We start from the raw sequence: 16,993 nt of genomic DNA, 5'->3' as shown, positions 1-16,993 counted from the left end.
ATCCATGCTCATGGTCCACATTACCCACCTCAATTTTTTCAAAATGTGAGAGAGAGCAGAATTTCCCTTTGATGCAAATACCTAGAACAGGGAGATGTGGGCGCACATCTTTCTAAGATGTGTAAGAAGGGTCTTTTTATAAGCTTGAGCTTCTCTCCATCCCATCCCCCACCTCCAGTCAAGTGACACACTGGATTCTAACCTTAGCGAGGAGGACCCTTAGCTCGTCTGCCAGGAGGAGTTCTCAGCATGCCAGCCACAGCGGGCAAAACCGCCGCAGCAAGTACAATTTCCACCCTCCTCCTCTCCACCATCTAGCCAAGTGCCCGGCCACACTCTTCCTGCTCTAGGTAAATGCTACAGGAAAATGCAGCTCCTTTAAGAAATCATCTCAACCTGAGAGAGACAATGATTAGAGGTGGCACTGCTCACTGCTGGCAAATAAGCCTGGAGACAAGAAGGGACCCACCTTTTCCCACCTCCCACAGCTATCGATTGTACCCCATGTATCCTAACTTCCTGCTGGGTTTTCTGTCCTTGAACTTAATGAACTTAATGGAAGAATGGATAATACAGACTACTTATTGCTATGCATACCTATTATCTGGAACCAGAGTGTGGCAGGGAGAGTTATCCCATCAACTAAACAAGCTCAGAGTAAGCACTCCCTCCATAGATACCCTGCATCACAGAGGAAGAAACAACCTTCCCCAGCCACAAACCACATCCCCCAACAGCCAGTTTACTGCTAGGAAAATAAATCCCAAGTGCATTACCTAGTAGAGCAGGTCAGTGGCACCATTCCGTACTCAAATGAGAGCTCCCGGGAGCAACAGACTTGCGCAGAGAACATGCTTTATTGAGGAGTAGATGAAGAACAGCACATTCTACCACATGTGGGGAAGGATTAGCTTCTGTAAAAGGCCTTTACCCCTTAAGAAAACCCCCAGTGAAGTTGCTTTTGGATAAATTTTAACAGTGACACTGAAACTGGCAGGGAGCTGCCACTGAACATGCTTAAAATTAGCTCCCCCCAACCCACAGTGAATATAAGTAGTGTACAAAGATGACAAGAGAAAGGCACAAATGACCAGAGTTGGGATTGTGGTGAGGGTTCCACATGAAGACAGCGGTGTTGTAGGAGACCAAGTTGGAAAGGGTGACATGTCATACATCAAAAGCTGCCCCAAGATAGCAGGTTATAATGGGCTAGAGAGAAATTAGAGGGAGCATCTCTTCCTTCACTTAAACAACACCAAAAATAGGAGACCAGAGAATGGGGAGATGGTGGTAAATCCCAAAAAGGAAATGGAGGAGGAGTTCTTGGAAGGGCATAAGCACTTCAGTCTTAGAGGGAGGGTGAGGCACTGTTGAAAAGGGAAGCAAACCTTGGCAGGGGTGGCCATTATGCCTTGCTGAGTCATGGGCTGAGACACGGAAGTCATTTTCAATCACTTCTCCAAGGATGTTCAGACAAAAGCAGTGTAACTTATGTGGAAGTATAGGTATGCTATATCAGACTGATACTGGTGAAAAGGTTTCTGTAGTATAATTAATCATTTAACATGCAGCATGAAAGGGAGAACTGGAAATTATTTTGGCACCTGCAAACGTAAAGACGGGCAGGGAGTAAAGAGAAGAAAACGTTTACTACTGGGCACTTTCTGGTGAGGCAAAAAGTAGCATTCCATTACCTTCCACCAAGACGTTGCCCACTGCCCACAGGTGAACTCAAATCCAAATACAGAATCACCACTTCTCAATTCTTTTCTCCATCTCATTCAGATAATGTGCTGTAACCAAGACGAATCCCTGCAAGTCTTCAAAAGTATTTGGCTCTGGTCAGCCTGATACTGATCAAAAACAGGTCTTTCAGTAAAAATGGAGGAAAAAACTTAAAGTGAGATGAAATCTAAAGGGAAGGGACCCCTCCCAGCACACACACACACTCAGAAGTGTTACCTCTTCCCTGCCCCTCCAAGAACACAGGTAAGGAGTAACTGGGAAGGTCCTGGTGGCGGTAACCGTAGTTGGTGGTCTGGTGACTGGGCAGCAAGAAGAAGCACTATTACAAAGTTTAGAAGACACGACACAACCTCATGGGGCCAGAGGAGAGAACCAGTGACTGGACAGGTACAGTACCAAAACAGAACACCTTGGGTCAGTGCTACGAGGGATCTGCACTCAAGTCTAATACAGATCCCATCCAGGCAACCTCACTGAGGCCGAAACAACAGTTCCTCAGAACCAGCGTCTGCAGTGTACACGAAGGTCGGAGCCAGGACAGTCCTGAGGGGGATGGCCTTCCCAAAGGATACTGTACTTGCCAATCACAAGAGCAACAGAAATGACAGACAGATCCCTAGGGTACGGATTCCTACTGCTGGGGTTCGCTGGCTCGGAGTAACCGGTCACTTTAAGTGCCCTTGGGAGGGGTCCATTTTAAACAGCTTGGATCCATGGTTTTATTGGAGTTGGATCTTTTGGCCTCTTTGGCTATCCACTCATCAATCAGGTCCTGAGGGAGAACAATGGGAAAAATTATTATATACATTCAACTTATACATGTTTATAAGTGGATTCCAAAATGATTATTAGCAAAGAAGAAATGGCCAAAGATTTAATAATATACTAAGGTGTGAGACAGGTATATAAAAAAAAATTATCTTTTGATTTACCTAGTGCTCTCCTACCTAATCCATTTCTTCCTACTACGCCCTCGGTAAGACCTGAAAATCATTATTCATCTTCCATCATTAAACGTTATAAGTCAACTTAAAAAAATTTTAAATTGGCATGAGTTGAGATGGCATTTGTTAAAGGAATTTAAAACCACTTCCACAGGACCTGGAGTTTATGAAGATTCTCCTCCACAGATAGGCCCTCTTCATCCAATCTAAGAAAATCATCAAAGGATAGAAGTATGACTGTGCAACATAAAGCTGCTTAACTGGAGCTGCTTACACGTCTGTCATTCAAATCTGAGACAGGAGCTTAAGATAAGCCTAACAATGAGACCAAGTAAAGGATGCAGAGTCAGACTCCTTTACGAAGGGAAGGTTACCTGTAAGGTGTGAAGGCCCCACTTTGCTCTGCTAGGCCTCAAGGGACATTAAGCAATGAGCAAGAGGCTGATAGTAACTTTACCTGTCTCTTCAAAACTAGGTGTTTTCCTTTCCAATATTTGAGCATCTGAAGGGCTTGCAGAGTGCTGACAATGTCCACAGGATTCACAGCTGTCTCCTGGCTAATTTCTGAAACAGAAGAGCTACTGAGAACTTGGCCAAAATGCAGACACCACCCCCGCCCCGCCCCACCAAGGCCCCCTTTCCCTTGGAGGAAATCTAGATGCAGACTCCAAATGTTTGGAATCTTCACTACTTGACCCAAGCTCTTCAGAAGAAATTTACAAAGCATTCATTTGACCAGTTAAAATAACTACAGAAGACGGATATTACAGCAGGAAACCACTTGGCCCCTATAGAAATCAAGGTCAAAGACAGACCAAACTAAATTCTTCCATCCTCACATAAATATTCAGGGATGTCAGAAGTTCCTGTGTGTGCCAAAAGACTTGAAGTTTTTCTTCTTTCTTGACTTTTGTTGAGAATTAAAGTGTCAGCAACCTGAGATTTGAGATGCAATAACGTATGCCTGAATAAAACCTATCTATAAAACACATTTTCTCTGTAAGAAACCAAATCATATAACCAGTCCCAAGAAACCAAATCATATAACCAGTCCCAAGGGCCAAACACTCTGGAATCCTGCGGCACCTTTAGTGAGTGGTCCACATTAGTGGGTCTTCTGCTCTCATATTCAGATGAAACACAGAATGGGGCATTTTCTTTGCAGGTTACAAAGCATGAACAGGGCCAAATAGAAAAGTCAGAATATTCAGTGGAGCTAACATCTTGAGGAACAACCATTTTCTAAGAGTCAAAAACCAACCTTTGATAGAAATCTCTTTGCCTTGGAAATTATGCAGGTAACGAAGAAGCACTTCTTTCCAGTAACTGCGGTAGCTTATGAGCCCCAGATCTGAGAGTGGACGCTCTGGGGAGCCAACTTTTTCTTCCACTTTGGAAAGCAAATAACCTGCCAGGGAACAATACAGATACTGTGTCTCACCCTAGTAAGAACAATGTACCAACATGGAAAAAGATTTAAGGAGCAGAGTCTGCTTTGCAATATCAATTAGGGTTCAGTCATTTAATGCAATACTATGTTGGCTGCCTTTGTACAAACAAAAGGGGATGAATGTGTATTTACATTTACTTCTAATAGACATTAAAAAAACTCTGGAAGCCTTCACTAGAAACTTATCAACGGTTATCTGTAGGTATGTGTTAAGAACACGGTAGATAAGGAATTCCCTGGCAGTCCAGTGGTTAGGACTCAGCATTTTCACTGCCTGGGGCCTGGGTTCGATCCCTGGTCGGGGAACTAAGATCCCACAAGCCGAGTGGTGCAGCCAAAAAAAAAAAAAAGCCGAAAAGCAAAAACAAAAACAAAAACAAAAAACAGGGTAGATGGGAACAGAGATTGGGAAGCCATTTCACTATACAGCTATTAATCTTTTTCAAATTTTTGAACTTTAAGAATGGGTTATCTCAGTACTGCCTATGAAATATTGGTGGGGGGCGGGGAGGGGGACGGGGATGGATACTATCCGAATTTCACTAAGTCGCTAGTTTTAACATCTAAACGTCTAACTTTCAACACCATGGGGATGCAGTCAGCAAGATTCATACCCCAGGAAACTCTACTGGATAATTAACCTGCTTTCTTCAACAAATAAATAGCAAAGAAAAAAAAGAAAGAGATGGAGTGGGAACTTTTAGACTAAAAGTGATTTATAAGCTACATCTATCAATCCCAATATCAGTTCTATCTGGATTTGAGTAAAAATAATTTTTTTTAAAAGAACAAAATCACAAAATAAGGAAAACTTGAATAGTATAATTTATGACATTAAGGAATTTTTTTGTTTTTTGGTATTTTTTAAGTATAACAGACCTTATCCTTTTAGAGATGCCAAAATAGTTGAGGGTGGGACTATAGGTAAAACAAGATTGGCCATAAAATGGTAATCATTACAGGGGAGTTTATTATACTATTATGCTACTTTTGTATATGTTTGAAAATTTCCACAGAGTTAAGTTTATAAAATAGGTGTTACCTATTCAAAGATATACAATCCCCTCACACCCTTAGTGGATTATGCCATTTCCTGATTCATCTCTTACCAGATGGCTTAAAAAAAAAAAGGATCACAAAGCTGTTTCTAAGAATTCTAATTTGACTAAAATATGTCATGTTACAGTGAATATCGAATAAAACACGGCTGAATCTCATTATTTACAGTAGTTATATTCTACAAAGTCACAGTGAACACTGAATTAGCGAATATTGAATGAACCACTGCTCTTAGGGGAGATACAGGGTTAGGTTCCTGTGGGCTGCTGGTCACATTTTTGTCAACCAATCAATACATAGCCTCGTTTTATGTGCTTTTGTTTAAAAATACCTATTTAATACATATCGTTGATTCATTAACAGTGAACTAACAGCCAACAGCACAATAACGTATGCCTGAATAAAACCCATCTATAAAACACACTTTCTCTGTAAGGCACATCACAGCCTTCCTAGACAGTACTTCAGCACTACGCTTAGGGACCATTTAAAATCAGCAACAGTGAATTCCCTGGCGGTCCAGTAGTTGGGACTCCACGCTTTCACTGCCAAGGGCCCAGGTTCAATCCCTTATTGGGGAACTAAGATCCCACAAGCTGTGCGGCGCGGCCAAAAAAAAAAAGGAAAAGAAAATCAGTAACGGAAAGCACAAAAATATGGGGACTTCCCTGGTGGTCCAGTGGTTAAGACTCCGCACTCCCAATGCAGGGGGCCCAGGTTTTGATTCCTGGTCAGGGAACTAGATCCCGCATGCATGCCGCAACTAAAGGTCCCGCACACCACAACGAAGATCTCGCACGAGGCAATGAAGATCCCACACAACTAAGACCTGGTGCAGCCACATAAATAAAGATTAAAAAAAAAGGCACAAAAATATGAATGACATGGTACTAATAGACCATGAAAAGGACACTTGCTTAAACACAGAGAGCCGAAACAAGGCACCTTGTTTAACCTCATCTGGGAATGCATGGTGACTTTTTTTTTGGCTGACATTGGCATGTTGGTTGATTTTGGGCTTATGAATAAATTTTAACGAGTAGGCAAATTCCCAAATACAGAATCCATGATTAATAAGACGACTGCCTCTAGACAAAAGCTTACAAAACTAAAATTCCTAACACCCAAGAACAAATTTGAAGCCTTATGCATGTATGTGCTGTTCATAAGTCTCAAACTGGGGTAATCCTAAAGAGCTTACTTTACTATCCTCTATATCTCCCACCGATAAGTACCAACTCAGGGTCCTGTATTCATTTGAGTGTTCAATGTGTATCAGGCCAACTGACAATGTTCAGATTTCTTCCACTTACTCATTCACTTAATCCCAGTGTAATTCCACTACGTGCCAGGAATTGTATAGACAGATCACAGGACAAAAAGACAAACAACAATATTCACATGGTCCCTGCTTGTGGAACTTATGACTTTCCTGTTTCACTTACTGAAATCAATGAGCATCTTGCCATAGCCCTGTCTCATGTACTGAGGCATGGTAAGGATACAGGATACATTGTAGTTGAGGAATGAATTCTTTTCCTAAAATCAAGAGTAAACAGATGAGCGGGTCATGAGAATCTGGAACCAAAGGTGTCAGGAGTCCCACAGATACAAAACAAGGTTGCTTGCAAAATATATGCTAACTAGTCCTGAGGAGTGGCTGTCAGGCTCACAGCTGGTACATCCACACCCTTTATGATGATCCCAGGGTTTCCCTAGCTCTAAGATTTCCAGTCTCATCTTAAGGGAGCTGACTATGGGTTCCTTACAGGCACAGAGCAAGGCAAGAAGGTTTAGAACGCTGAGTCAGTCTAGAGCAGCCCTCTTTAAAAGCAGTATTTCAAAAGACTGTTGCCTACTGGAGAAGGGAGGGAATCCAAACAGTAAGTCCCCATTCTGGAAAGGGGTCAAAACACAATTAAATCACATATTGCATTATTCCATTTATGTGAAATGTCCAGAATAGGCAAACTTATAGAGACAGTGGGGCTGGGAGGGAATCAGTGGAAATGAGGAGTGACTACTTATGGGTATGGGGTTTCTTATTAGGGTAACAAAAACTGATTGTGGTGACTGCCAGGTGGTTGCACAACTCTGTGAATATGCTAAAAACCACTACACCATACACTTTAAATGAGTGAATTGTATGGTAGGGGAATTATATTTCAATAAAGTTGTTATATTAAAAAGTCATAAGCAAAATCTGGCCTTGAGTCTTTAAAGGCACAGTGGCATTATCAACTGAAGGAGCCCAGCTAGAAAACCAGGCAAAAGGAACGTATTCCTGGTTTTAAGCTAATAACACAGAGGAGAGCAAAGCCAGGAGAGCTGGTTGGCTTGACTACAAGATGTGGGCTTGTGGGTTAGTAGGCAGGGCCCTGGCCAGTAATTAATGGGCAGCTTCAATCCACAAGTCCAGAAATGAATAAATCAGAAGCGTTTAATAAAGAATTGCACACTTTCATTGAATAATCTTTGATACTTGTATTTCCACCCCCCGCCCCGCCACCCTTTAAGAGAAGGGCTGTCATCATTGCCCAGGGAACTGCCTCTTTCCGTCAGTGATCTGAGTCACCATATGCCAACATCAATCACCCTGCTCTGGTCATCAGCTTCTTAATCTCCAGATCCTGCTGACCTTGGAAAAATATCCAATCAGGTGACAACCAGTGTTGTCTGCTTCTGTCATAACATAGAACAGGAAGGGCTCCACATCATAATATAATGTCTTGTGGTCCAGAAAAAGCTTGGCCAACAGGCACAGGTTTTGGCAGTAGATCTGGAAGTAGAGAAACAACGTTTACGTGTGGGTCAGTGATTCTTATACTTATCAGATAAAGGCCTAAAATTTAAAGATCATACCATTATTGTTAATGAAGCAGAAATTGTGTATTTTGGCCAATAGAAGAGCTCTATCTTCTTTACAAGGTGAAATGGAGATAAAACAAATTTCTGAAACCTGTGAATGTACAACACTATCACCCCTTTTTCTGATGTCAGCACTTTTTACCTTGTTTTTCTTGCCATCCACTTCAAACACAGAGATTGAACCTTTGCGATATATCTCATCTCCGGGTGGGTGTTTCCACACACACTTAGCCTGCAAGAGAATGGAATTCACATCAGAGAAACAAACCTTCCCAGTAAGACTGCTGCTCAAAAGGGAAAAGGAATCACAGGTCAAATTTAGTTAGCCGAGATGGACAGTTGGACAAACTTGAGAACATACAGCAAAACAGATTTTCTTTTTAGTGAAACAAATAAAGGCTTCTAAAGTCACTGCAATATATTTATGGCATTTTTATAGCAGTTTGGAACAGGTTTTCTGGATTATATTCTGGCACTGTTCCAACCCAGGAGATTAAAATCATCTACCACGTAAAAGCAAGATAAATAAAAAAAAATACCCCTAGCTTATTATAAAATGCCTTGTGCCAACAGGAAATTCTTAAGCAGCTTATTTCCAGCAGCTGAGAGTTACTAAGTAAAGGTACTCTCACCTTTACCAGAAACTTCTCATTACCACCTAAACCATTATGGTCTTCTTTTTTTCAGATTAGAAAACAGACCCAGTGATAAAAACCATGCCCCCCTCTCCAAGTGTTCACTTTGTTATACTATAATGAAATAGGAGCATGTCCTTCTGTGGCTTAAAAAAAAAAAAGAGGCAAGGAAGCCTGGTTGAGCAGCAGGAAGCAGGGGGAGCGGAGGGGGGAGGAAGACAGGACAACGGACACTGACCTGGCCACAAGGGGGCACAAGGTACTCCTTTCCTCACCCTCAATTGCTAATAGATTTAATGCAGCCGGGAAGCCACTGCTGTAAATAGGTGAATTTTTAAAAGGTTTTATGTAAAATACTTTTTAAAATATCATTTAAAAGGCATATGTATATGGAATTTTTTTTATTAAATTTTACTGTGACTCTTGGTCAACTCAAGAATCATGCCCCAATTTGTCACATGTAAGGCCACATATTCAGTAACTGGTCTTGTTTCAAGAAAGCTCCACCTGTAGTTTGTTCCTGTCTCCACACCTTTACACATGTTGGCTTTTCCCAACAATAAGCAAACTAACAACAATTATCTGTTCAGAAACAGAAGCCAAACTGTTGGCCAAATGGCCAAAGAAAGCCCATTTCTGTGATTATGCCTAAAGCAACAGGAATCTTCAGAAGTGTGAATTAAAATAGGTTTTTATTTCCTGAAATTCAATTTTTATAACTCATATAATACAGTAGAGAACCTCAAATATTCAGAATGTTTACTTGATCCTCAGATTTATCTAGGCCCTTTGTTTTCTCCCCCTACTACTATTTCTTGCCTTTTAGCTACTTCCTTGGTTAGTGCCACTAAATAAACAGAAACAAAAAGAAAAAGGGCATAAATAGTAAGCAGTTCATATCAATAAAAATACCAGTCTTTCACATAGCAAACCCTAAATTAGGTTATCTCCATGGTCTTCAATCATGGAGTCCAGTCCTCACTCATCACCCACCTGCCCTCCCTCCCCCCCCCCCCCCTCCCCACATCCTTCCCCACCCAGTCTAGTGGGCTGGAGTCTAGAGGGCTTAATTAGCAGTGGCAGTTCTGGGCCACTACATACTCCAGAGTTGGGAACACAAAAAAGCAGTTATCACCAAACTGGGGAGAAGAGTGTTATGACAGAAATCATAGGAAGTCTGGGTTATAGATTCTCAGCATGTGGAAATCCTGGGAAATAAAGACGGAAGGGGAAGGGAAAAGAGACACCCTAAAAGGCCTAAGAGCCACAATTACATTGTGACTATGGAAATAAGCAAAAAGATAGGTTTCCCCGCCTGACAGACTAATCTCCACCTCTGACCCTTCCCCAACCCTGCTCCATGGCAGAAATTCCCTTTAAGACAAGACTTTCCATTCCATAACTAGGGAAAGAAAAATGGCTTAAAACTGCAAAATACCTAGTGAGCACATCTGTCAACAATAAAATCAGATTCAAGTGTTTATTCTTTTTTTTTTTTTTAAATTTTTATTTATTTATGTATATATGTATGTATGTATGTATGTATGTATGTATGTATTGGCTGCGTTGGGTCTTCCTTGCTGTGCGTGGGCTTTCTCTAGTTGTGGTGAGCGGGGGCTACTCTGCGTTGTGGTGCGCAGGCTTCCCATTGTGGTGGCTTCTTTTGTTGCGGAGCACGTGCTCTAGGCACACAGGCTTCAGTAGTTGTGGCTCGTGGGCTCTAGAGCGCAGGCTCAGTAGTTGCTCCGCGGCATGTGGGATCTTCCCAGACCACGGCTCGAACCCGTGTCTCCTGCATTGGCAGGCGGATTCTTAACCACTGCGCCATCAGGGAAGCCCTCAAGTGTTTATTCTTATTTTCACAGGAATAAGACCGTTCAGAAACCAGAAAACACTAAGCAACTCAAGGGAGAGGCTGACCTAAGGACCCATTCTGTTAATTTCGTAATTTGTCTTTCTTAAGCAAGTGTTCATTTAACACACATTTATGGGGCATTAACTGCCCATGCTAGCTGCTAGGGATACAAAAGGTTAGTCGCGTCCCAGTTCTGTCTAATGAAGGTCTATCTAATGAAGTCCATTTATTTTCATCTCGTTGAGACACAGAAAAGCTGTGGGCAGAGGTAATTCATATCCCAAGGGAGAAACAGACAAGAGCAGGCAGCAAGAAAAAAGACAGGGAGATGAGTATGACAGGATGTGGTTAAGGGCCACCCAGGCTTGCCACAGGCTGTATGTCCCGACTCTGAAATGTGGCTTTCAATTTCCTGTGCCTTCGTCCCATTTCTGTGGACCACTTAGAGGTGCTTAGATAGATGTCTAAATCTAGAGATCCCATAGCTTATCACCACCATGGTCATGGACCCCCAAACAACTTACCATGTGTCGGCGGAGTATTGTTTGGCTCTTCATGTATTTTAAACAGAATTCACACATGTAAAGACGTCCCAGTCGTGCATATTCCTCAGGATAGGGAGAATGGTACCACGTATCAAGCTCATAGCGACCAAAAGCAATTGTTTTAATCATGTTGCTCCCCTCTGTGATTTGGCCTTGCAGCCTTAACTTCTCCTATTGTAGACAAGAAATTAAGTCCAAGGAGGATTAGAATTGATCATTTCTGTAGTTTTAAGCTGTGTGCACGCCACCATGCTAGGTTATGAGAAAAAAAAATATCACATTTGGCTTCTATCTCATGAGAAACTTGCACTGAAGAGAGCTACAGGAGCACAGATAACCAGAACCACGAAGCTTATAGAAAATGTACTATCTGCACTGCCCAGAGCACAGATCTCAATAGTGGCTTTTCTCTGCTCCCTACCACACTTTGGGCCTCATCTCCTGAACATCAGAACAAGTCCTCGGTAAAGTTTTATTTTTACCAGCCAGAACCAAACTGAATTATAAAAGGCAATCTATCTCCCTACACCTTTACGAAACATTCTAAAACTAAACAAAAGATTCTCTAGAATGTGCTTTACATATCTGCAGCTTTTATAAAGCTGCGAGGATCTGCATGACATACACCCATGGCAGCCATCTTCTCAACTTAGGTCCTTTAAAAAATATTTTTGAAAGAGGGATGATGCTTTAATTCTGGAATCTAAAGCTAGAAAGTAGAAGATATTTTTGGATGCCTGTCCCCACTCAGCGGCTATGAGTTGGCTACAGAAATAATTCTGAATAACCAGGTAAAGAGTTGTGAAAAGCTGGCCTAGGAAATGCTCTGTTCCAGGGTAGGACAGAGAAAACCAGCAGCAGCAACCCAGCCTAGCCAAGGGCAGCTATCAAACCCTGCCTCCCACATAACTTCCAACAAGTCTATTCGAGAATTTTAAAATAAAGTATTCAATATAATTTTTTTAAAGAGGAAGATGAAATTCACTTTACAAGCTAAATTTCCTTGAAGACATTTAATTCATTAAATCCGAGGTAAACTCAATCACAATTTTCTTTTTTTTGGCTGCACCGCGCATCATGAGGAATCTTAGTTCCCAGACTAGGGATCAAACCCATGCCCCCTGCAGTGGAAGCACAGAGTCTTAACCACTAGACCACCAGGGAAGACCCCTCAATCACAATTTTCTTAAAGCAAAATTGTTGAAAATTCTGCCTAGGGAATCAAAACTAAATGGTAACTATAAATAAAAATCAGAAGAGGAAACCATCTTAATACATGAAACTAGGCTGTGTCAAAGAATAATTCTAAAATATCTGACAACAACTGTGTCCATTATTCCTTTTCACCATTCTTTTTATTCTTTTATAGCTGTAATGAAGGGCTGAGGCAACCCTGCAAAGGGGAGTTCCTGTTTCGGTTAAGAGGACAACAGAGAGGGGTTATCTCCCAGTCTACAGGTTCTCGGAATTGCAAATTACCCACCTGACACAAAGGGATACCTGTTGTTTTACCCAGCTAACCACCTCCACCAAACAGGTCCTTCCAGGAGTTGAGGTGGGGAGGAAAAACTTTAAGGGACAAGGGAAGGGAGGAGGGGTAATTAATTTTAAATATGAATGGGAAGGAAGAAATTCTCAAATAAGGATGGCTGGGGGAAGGGGAAAGAGTCAACCAGCAACGTATATTTAATCCCCATCAAACTGACTGCTCATCATTTTTCTTGGCAGTTCCAAGTGCCCCTCCCAAGTGGTCCTCAGCTTGGAGGTTTTACTACTCACCAGATCCTCTGAAGCCCGGGCTTGTGCTCTTCGGAAAAGATCCAAGTCATACTCGCTAGTCAGGTTTTCCAAAAGAGGTTCCCGAGTGTTCCCATAGGTCTGCCTGTGTTCCTAGGAAAATAACCAGAGCGTGATACTCTCTGCTTCTAAGAACTTAATCTATTGCATTTCAATGGATGCCAACCAGAGGGCCAAGAACAACCGTAAGCTATTTATTTAGTGCCTACTATTTGCTAGGCATTATACTGGGCACTAGGGATTGAGTACAAAATAAACTATTTATCAGACAGGTTAATTCCAGAAGACACCCACTACCCACCCTAGTGAACCTGGAAAGGAAATGCTCTTATAATCTCTCCAAAAGTGAGTTTCATTCTTTGGAACTCTATGCTTCCATTTCTTTCTCTGAAAATGTGTGTGACAATACAAAGAAATAAAATATAACAAACCCAAAGGCACTACCAATTCCTAGAATCCTGAGATCTGGAAGGAACCTTGGTGGATACTCCCCATTTAAAAACAAAACCAAATAAAAACTAGAATCTCTAAGCCTTCGAGTCTAAGATTTTAGACTGAATAAAATCTGCAGGTAGGAAGGGGCAGTTGGACTAAGCAGTCTTTTGTAAACTCTTTCACTTGAACTGCTGCAGCACCCACCACTACACGATCCACCAAAGGTACCGTAATGCTCCCACTTTAGAACTCCAGCCCAAGTGCACTGGAAAAAAGGCTGGCCTCTGAGAAATGTTTTACTCAATATTAAGCAAGAACAAGGGACAGGACAGAGAAAATTAGAATCATAGAAATAATCCAGTTTTAAATAAGTAACAAATCTTACCATGGCAGTCACTACACAAATATCCTTTCACAAGAAATTCCACACGGGAAACTTGGCTTTTAACCTTTGATTCTAGCCCTTCCCACTCTGTCCTAGACTCCACCTCCTACCCAGAGAATAGAAGACAATGGTTGTTTAGAGGAGCAGATGGCTCATCCCAGGAAGAACTCAGTAGACTTCGCTCATATATTATCATATGAAGAAACCACCCACCAGCATCTTTACCCCTATTAAAATTTCTTCCGCTTAATCTGGCCCCATCTGATGGATATCTTTTTAAATTTGGGCTGTTATCTAATACTTGGGTTTTAAGTATAAGTTATTTCTTCTAGGTTCATGAATTTTTTTTAAAAAGCTTTAAAAAATCCTATCCAGCATTTTTACCAGGAAGGTTCAGTCCAAATAACCTAGCCCAAACTAGTGGAAAGCAAATATAAGGTAAATTTCAGCTTTTACTTCAGACACTCTCTCTACCTGTATGATTCTGGGAAAACTACCTCTCTAAATCTCAGTTTCCCATCTATAAAACAGGTGAAATACCATCCATCTTTGTAACAAAGATTATGGGAGCAACATAACCACAGTGCCTACCTAGCACATAAGCACTCAATAAATGGTATTATCGTATTATTACACCTCTACCCAACTTGTAGATAAAAAAACTGAACAAGACAGAGGGGAAGCATACAACTTCCCCCCAACAGCCCACTTCTAGAGCCTTCCCTCTCTCTACAAACCCAGTACAGTCTGGAGCAGGTGTTTAGCTACAAACTCACCCCACAGCCTCCACACATCTCAAACTGGACCATCTCCATTTACTCGTAAGGGTATCATTTTTAAGACAGTGATGACTACCACAAAAGCAAATACATAGTTGGGCATATTTCTGTCTTAATGAAGCCATGCTAAGTATTCACAATCCATACTTTTAATAATCTATTCTAATGACTAAATAAACAACGAGTCCAACTCCATGGAAAAATAAAAATACACATCAGAAGAAGATGCCAAAACGTTAACAGTGGTTTATATCTGGGAGGGTGATTTTTTTTTTTAATTTTTCTTTCCTACAGTTGGTATTTTCAAAGTAAACGTTATGAAGATATTTATAATAAATCTTTACTTGAAAATTAATATTTTGTGCAAAAATTTTTTGGAAGAATTTTTAATAAAATGGGGAAATCAGCTTAAGATAGGTAAATGAAAACACAGAATTAAAAGCTGTACTTATAGTAATATCCAAACTATGTAAATAAGGCATTGTAAAAAGCTAGAAAGTTATATCCCAAAATGCTAGCTGTGGTTATTTTTACGTAATAGGATTAGTGTTTATTTCTGAATACTTTCCTTAATTGTTCTATATTTTTTATTACAAACGTGCACTACTTTTAAAACTAGAAAAATAAATTAAAATACTACAAAAAGACCTATTATACAATGTATCACCCAATTAATACCTTTTATCATGTAGGTATTCTATTCTTCCATTAAAGGAAATGCACTACTGCTTAGCTTGAATATTCTTCCTTACACAGTCATCTCCAACATCATGAAATTTGTTCGAGCGGGTAAATTTAACCCTTTAAACCTAAAGTGAGGTTTACAAACTAAAAGGATTCAATTTTTTTTCATCTAAATTCTAACAGTATTTTGTTTTTCGAGGACTCCCAGTTCCACTCGTATTGGGGAAGTATATATAGTGAATTCTAACTGCCAGCGAAGAGTCCTGTTACTTACAGAGCACACCAAATGGCAAATGTGAAAAGCAGAATCTCAGTAACCAAAAGGAATCAAATGTGATAGCAAGAGTTCATGGTAATTAAATATTTAACTTTTTCTCACCATATATTTCTCTTTCTGTTCTTTGCTCAGCCCAGAATTTCTTTTCTTCCTAAGTTCAGCAACCTTTTCCTTATATCGCAACTGCCTCTCTGTTGGTGCCTAAAAAGAAGGAGAAAATTGAGGTTAGCTAGAAAACTCATTATGTAATTAAGTTTCTAAATGAAAGTAACATACACCAAAGACGGGGTGGGGGGGGGCCGGGGGGGGGGGAACGCCAGATGCGTTACGGGCACCCTGTGAATACTGCGGTAATTTTAAAACTCCAAATGGGGTTCCCTCATCACCTAGAACACTACCCTGTCAGTTAATACGAGCTCAGGAAATGTATAATATTTTAATATTAATCCAAACAGAATATAAACTAAGGATGGAAGCAACAGGAATAAAAGATCATTTCAATTCAATAGGCATTTATTGAATGCTTACAGTTTTCCAAGTACTGATACGAAAATGAATAAAAATTTAAAAACTGATTTAGAATCCAAGATAGACAATGAAGACAAGTGTAGAGTGCTTTCACCTGCCAAGCACTGGGAACAGGTACTTTACATGCATAATTTAGCTGACTACACTGCCAGGTAGGTATTATTCAAGGAAATAAAGTTTAGGGAGGTTAGCTGACCTGCCCAAGACCACACAGCTAGAGTAACACAATCGCCGTATTCAAATCCAGGTCTGTTTGGCTCCAAAGTCAAACTTCTCCCTCATCACCATGCCTCCTCTGCTATCCACTTATAATCTAACCACAGAAACAGACATCCATATGATGAGCTATGGGTATATAATATGTGCCAAAGGCTAAACTAACAATCTGAGAACACTGCAAATAGGAATACATGCGGAAGAAATTCATTAATGGTAGAAGATTTGGGAAGAATTCCTACAACAGCTAAGAGTTGCACAAGGCCTTGAAGGAGAAATACAATCTCTTCTTGGTATAAGTATAGAGTTCTAGGGAGAAAAACAGCAAGAGAAAGACCAAAGGCGTTCAGCGGGGAACAAGGAATTAAATGTAATCAATGGGCATGAATGTTCAGAGAGGCAGAAAGATTAGAGCGAAGCACCATCTTGGAATCCAACAGAAAAGAGAAGTAGAAGAAAACTGACATAAACAACAAGCGTCAAATGCTAAGGAAGTCACTGGTGACATTGGAAACATACCACCAGAGCAGAGGGGCCTGAAAGTAAATTATAATGGGTTAGAAAGTGGATGCAAATAAGGAAATAGAGCAGCAAGTATAATCTTTCAAATAATCAAGATTACCTATTATTACTAATATTATTATTACCATTATTATTATTATTCTAGGTAGCATGATTCCTTCTTTTATGAGGTAGAAGTTTTTTTCTTGAAAATTCACTATTTGGAAAAAGTATGATTCTAAGTTTATGACTGAAGACCCGTTATCCAGACACAGCATAGAAAACGAGG

The 16,993-nt window shown here is 40.6% G+C and overlaps 1 protein-coding gene across 3 annotated transcripts in view; it reads right to left on the bottom strand.

Moving 5' to 3' along the window:
* Positions 1-838: 838 nt before the first annotated feature.
* KAT7 (lysine acetyltransferase 7) overlaps positions 839-16,993 on the bottom strand; it is a 31,865-nt gene continuing 15,710 nt past the window's right edge. For all 3 annotated transcript variants that reach the window (XM_007176418.2, XM_007176419.2, XM_007176420.2), the window contains 9 exons: positions 15,562-15,660; positions 12,882-12,992; positions 11,082-11,273; positions 8,210-8,299; positions 7,838-7,978; positions 6,645-6,738; positions 3,952-4,098; positions 3,148-3,254; positions 839-2,518 (listed from right to left, as the gene is read on the bottom strand). In XM_007176418.2, coding sequence (XP_007176480.1) covers positions 2,417-2,518; positions 3,148-3,254; positions 3,952-4,098; positions 6,645-6,738; positions 7,838-7,978; positions 8,210-8,299; positions 11,082-11,273; positions 12,882-12,992; positions 15,562-15,660 — 1,083 coding nt within the window. In that variant the 3' untranslated portion in view covers positions 839-2,416. The remainder of the gene's footprint in view (positions 2,519-3,147; positions 3,255-3,951; positions 4,099-6,644; positions 6,739-7,837; positions 7,979-8,209; positions 8,300-11,081; positions 11,274-12,881; positions 12,993-15,561; positions 15,661-16,993) is intronic.

This window comes from Balaenoptera acutorostrata, chromosome 20 (assembly GCF_949987535.1).
Source record: "Balaenoptera acutorostrata chromosome 20, mBalAcu1.1, whole genome shotgun sequence".
Lineage (NCBI taxonomy): Eukaryota > Metazoa > Chordata > Mammalia > Artiodactyla > Balaenopteridae > Balaenoptera > Balaenoptera acutorostrata.
This window is presented reverse-complemented; position numbering and strand designations above follow the sequence as displayed.